The sequence below is a fragment of the Penaeus monodon genome, chromosome 3, assembly GCF_015228065.2.
Source record: "Penaeus monodon isolate SGIC_2016 chromosome 3, NSTDA_Pmon_1, whole genome shotgun sequence".
NCBI classification, from domain to species: Eukaryota; Metazoa; Arthropoda; class Malacostraca; order Decapoda; family Penaeidae; genus Penaeus; species Penaeus monodon.
This window is the reverse complement of record NC_051388.1, coordinates 17,521,431-17,526,430: the sequence shown is the minus strand read 5'-3', so window position 1 is coordinate 17,526,430 and position 5,000 is coordinate 17,521,431. Positions and strand designations below refer to the sequence as shown.

General features: G+C 34.5%; 1 protein-coding gene across 1 annotated transcript in view; it reads right to left on the bottom strand.

The window, feature by feature from the left end:
- Positions 1–1,127: 1,127 nt before the first annotated feature.
- Positions 1,128–5,000, bottom strand: part of LOC119592741 (protein bric-a-brac 1-like) — a gene marked incomplete in the record, with an annotated part of 38,840 nt that continues 34,967 nt past the window's right edge. Inside the window, 1 exon segment of the mRNA XM_037941679.1 lies at positions 1,128–3,220. Within this exon segment, the coding sequence (XP_037797607.1) occupies positions 2,837–3,220 (384 nt within the window).

The following is a 5,000-nucleotide window of genomic DNA, read 5'->3' as shown; positions in this document are numbered from 1 at the left end:
GAGCGTGTCTGCAGAGAGAGAGAGAGAGAGAGAGACTGGCAGACACAGATAGACAGACTGTTTGAAAGACAGATAGACATACATACACACATACATGACTGACTGACTAGCTGACTGACTGACTAACCGACTAACAAATAAACTAACTAACTGACTGACTGACAAACTGATTGACTGACTGACTAACAGAAAGACACTGACAGTCAGACAGATGGACACAAACAGACAGACAGACTCATTGAATGACAGAGTGAGAGGTCAAGAAGGGAAAAGAAAGGGAGGAGGAGAGAGAGAGAGAAACAACACTTCCTCTGAATAGTAATTACTGGCGAACGTATGTGCGAAATCCATTGAGAAATTATTAAGAATATCATATTCTCCCAATCTCAAATTTTCTTTTCTGAATAATGCTGAAGTATTATAGTACAATTAGTACATTATCTACAATAGCTTTGACTTTGAATAATTTAATCACATCCATGCATATCTCTCTCTTTCTCTCTGAGTCTATGTCTCAGTCTCAGTCTCTCTTTCACTCATTCACTCTCTCTCTCTCTCTCTCCTTTATACTGTCATTCTCTCTTTTATATCATCATCCTCTCTTCTCTCTTTACTTGTCTTTGTCTCTCCTTTTCTTGCTCCCTCCCTCTCTCGCTCACTTACTCACATGCTCTCTTATTTTGTCTTTGTCTATTTTTTCTGCTCTTACCCCTCTTTCTCTTTCTCATGAACAGTGTTTAGAATTAGTGAATACTAGTGCACATACTGTATGCTATTAGTACCATTCTTTTAGTTTCTCCATTTCACAAAATCCATTCATTGTTTTTCGTAAATCACCACAACATAATTCAGTTGTTTCATTATGCACATTTTTTCCTCAGACTAATTAGTTCAATTTTCAAAACAAAACTTCAGTTGTTGAATTAAGTGTTGCTCATTTACTGATTTATTACAAGATTCTAAAAATAAAATTGCAGCTTTAGATTATGGCCCTTATGTATCTCTTTTTTGCAAGTTTGGAAATGAGCTAACCAGTTGTAAATATCCCAAGACTTTGGAATCATAATTTATATTACTAAATCTTAAAATAAAATATCATGAGTAAAAGATATAATCAAACAAGTTACTTAGAAAATAGTGTTTTATTTCATGGATAAGACAAATTTCTTGATAAAGGGTGCATATAGGTAAAGAATACTAAAATAATGACTATTAATCTATTTACAGATTTACAAGACCTCAACCATAGATGAATAAAGGGTAATTCTTAATCATTGCCAAAGAAATGAGACAAACAAATATTTTTCATAAAAAAAGTGGTAATGATTTTTTTCTCTTGTTCACAGACATGGCAGTTAAAAAAATATATCACATTGACAAGGAGAACTAATCACTCTGACAACTAAGTAATGAAAAGGTACACATTCTTCTGGTCATGATTAACAATATCATCCAAAGGCTATGTTAAAGTGCTGCTGCCAGTGCCCTGCGCAGGGGTTTTTTAACTCTCCCATTCTGCATCAAATATGTACCAATATATTGTATATATATTTAATTTTTTTTTTTCTTAAATATACTTTTGGACTGTCATACATGATCAATATATATTTCATATCAAATAATATTTTAAATCTATAAACTAATGCTGTACATAATTAAAATTACTTTTTCTTCAGTAACTCTACTGAAGTCTATTTTGGGAATGTACTGAACTGTAAATATGAAAGCACATATCACTATACTTGAACAGCAGTGTCTCCTATTGCTAAGGAAGACACCAAAGATATAATTTTTATTGATGCACAAAGGCTAACAGCTTCAGAATATAATATACTATGTGTATCAAATTCCAAATCTTGGGTATCTGATAAATTTACATTTCATTACCTACACATTTACTTTGGAATCAGAGAAACAGAGAACACTGACTGTGAGTAATTAATGAATGCCCAGTTAACAATTACATGAAACTTTATATTATAAAACTATTATATTACAATTATAGTAAACTGAAGATGACTTTATACATACCTATACTATAATATTGGCTTAATTAAATTTTGTGGAATTTCTATGCTTTTACATTTTCAATATACAACACATAAACTCTTATATATACATATAACACAGTTACTATGAAAATGGAAAGATGAAATGAATGGGTAAGTTTATGAAGGGAATTGATGAAATCCATTGCAGGGCACTAACTAGATCTGAAACTAAATCTAAAAGATCCAAATTTTATGTTTTAATGCTCTCTGTACACACATGGTATATATATTTATGTATATACACGTAAGATACAAATATAAATGCTGCAAGCAGCTATGATAACTCAGATAACACTGGGTTCATTAATAATTGTACATATACATGAATAAAAAACTAATATCGGACGGTTGTACCCGTGTTTACATAATGTAGCAAGAAAGTTCAGATAGGCATATTGATTACTTACAAGTAGTTAATTGTAACTCGCATTGAACAGATTCACAGGATGCTCTATAAATGAGCAGTTTAAAGCTGTATATTTTCTCAGTCAGTGACAAAACCCCTACTTAGATAACAGAAGGCAACTTAGTTGCAGTCACAGACAACAATCACATAATTGATTTAGAAGAATGGAGTAATGCATATGCTCAACCGGGATGTAGAACTGCCACCCCATTTGAAAAGTCTGGGGACAGATGTGGCAGAGATGAGGATGTGGAATTGCCACCCCTCTGGCATGGGCCCGGGGTCTGCTGAGGCAGCTTGACTGAGGTAGAGTCGCTAGGGCACGGTGAGCATGAGCCTCTTATATCATGGTACTGAGCACATGGGGAAACCCCATTGCTCAGATCTTCGGAAAAAACGGATAAGGCACATACTCTGACAACACATGGCAGGACTTTTCTTGATGCTTTTCTAGGTGTGCTTTCTGCTTGAAGCCTCGACCACACTGTTGGCACTTAAAAGGCCTTTCCCCAGTATGTGTCCTTAGGTGCACTTGCAAGTTTGACTTCCGTTTCTTAGGAAATTGTTTGCCACAAATAGGACATGGTAGAATCTCTTCAATATTAACCTTTGTATCCTGCGGCCAGATGGATCCAGGGGGTAGCAGCATGGAGCCAGAAAGGGGTCCGGGTGGATGGTGCTGAGGTAAGCCACTATGCCCTTGAGGACTCATCATACCAGACTCTTCTTGTTTCATTGACTTGGATGACTTTGCTGACAAGTCCTTCTGGAACAAGGGAGATTTGGATCAGGCACTATCTAAAATCAGGAATAAATAACATGCTTACAACCAGCCATAGAAATACCCTGTATACCAACACCATCTGCACCATGCAATCTACCAGACATCTGCTAGTCATTCCTGGTCACCTTTAGTTTTGAGCAAATGCAGGAAAAAGTCCCATGTTCAGTAGTGTTACAGTTCAGGATGTAACTAAGTATTATACTGTCAGTATCAGTAATGTACATAGTATGAGTTTTATCTTCTGAACAGTTTCTAAGTCACTTGTTTACAAGGAAACCACTATCCTGTGAAGAATGTTACATTTCAATTAAGAAACAGACTGCTTTATGATCATAGATTACCCTTTTGTTTTATTATAAGCCAACACTAAGTAGCCAGTATGGAAACAACTATAATGATTACATTCTCATATACCTTTGGTTCATTTCATCTAGCAGGGATAAGTTGTATTATCTACTGATGTCTAAAAACAGATAATGAAAAGATGGTTAATGTAATTTATCTTTTCAATTATTCATAAATAATGAAAATAGCAACCTGCCAGCAAAATCTTAGAACTGCATGGAGGAAAACATAAAATCTAAAACACCTGTACATTATATCAATCATAGACTGATACCTGAAGTTTTGGCAATTATCAATCCTGAAGCTGAAAGAAACCAATATAGCTTTTCATTCTTCTATTAGCCATTAACAACAGCAAAATGTCTGTCATAATAAGGTGTTTATAAAGACTTAAGCGGTCAGCAGTCTAGAAGTCTCTTGTCCTATGAATTTCCACTGTCAAAATGACCCACCCAAGAGTATAATTGTTAAGTATGTGGTGTGACAATTCTTGATCATAATAATAATAATGATAAAAAAATACATATACTAAAATATCAAAAGGATTTTCCACAAAAAAAACAGCACACTTTTCCTTCATTTATTGTGCACTTCTTACATATATGTCATTAGCAAATAAATTATGATTATACATATAAAACTTGTAAGCATTTGTGACCAAGTATGTGATGCACTGCAAATTAAGTATTTAGTTACAATATATTCAAATAAATGATTTATTCTAAATTAAAAACTTTGGTGATTAAGTAGATTACGCCACAATCCAACATATACATTTTTTAAAGAAGAAATTTGAGACTAAGTTTATTAAAGCATTACCATTATCATAAAAGTATGTAAAACAATGTGTACTAAATTTACATTTCATATCATGAGGTCATTATACAATATAAACTCTTTCACACACCAACCTTACAAGCAGTGCTAAAAATTGATAGTACGGTGATAAGTGCATTCTTTTTACATCACAGTATCATATTGAAGCCATTATGCAGATTAAGGCAAACGTTGTGTTCGGAATAACAATGTCCCTGATTTGATTTGCTTGTAAGGAGTATATGTCACACATTTCATGCTTTTTATAAAAAGAAAGAAAGAAAAAAAAAGAAAAGAAAAAAAAAAAATCTACCACATGATACTCTGGAATCCCTAGCTCTTGTCCTGTTGTTTTTCAGTCCAGCTCACTTGGTGAACATTGCGCACATGATGGTAGAGTGTGCCCGTTTGAGCAAAGCTCTTGCCACACACATGGCATGTGTACGGTCTCTCCCCGGTGTGTGTCCGTCTGTGCTCTATCAAGTACTGATTAAAGTGAAAGTTTCCACATATGTCACATATGTAGGGCTAAGTTTATGTGACGCGGTAGTGCGCTGAGTGAGCCAACACTGACTTCAAAGGACAGTTTCAGGCCAGC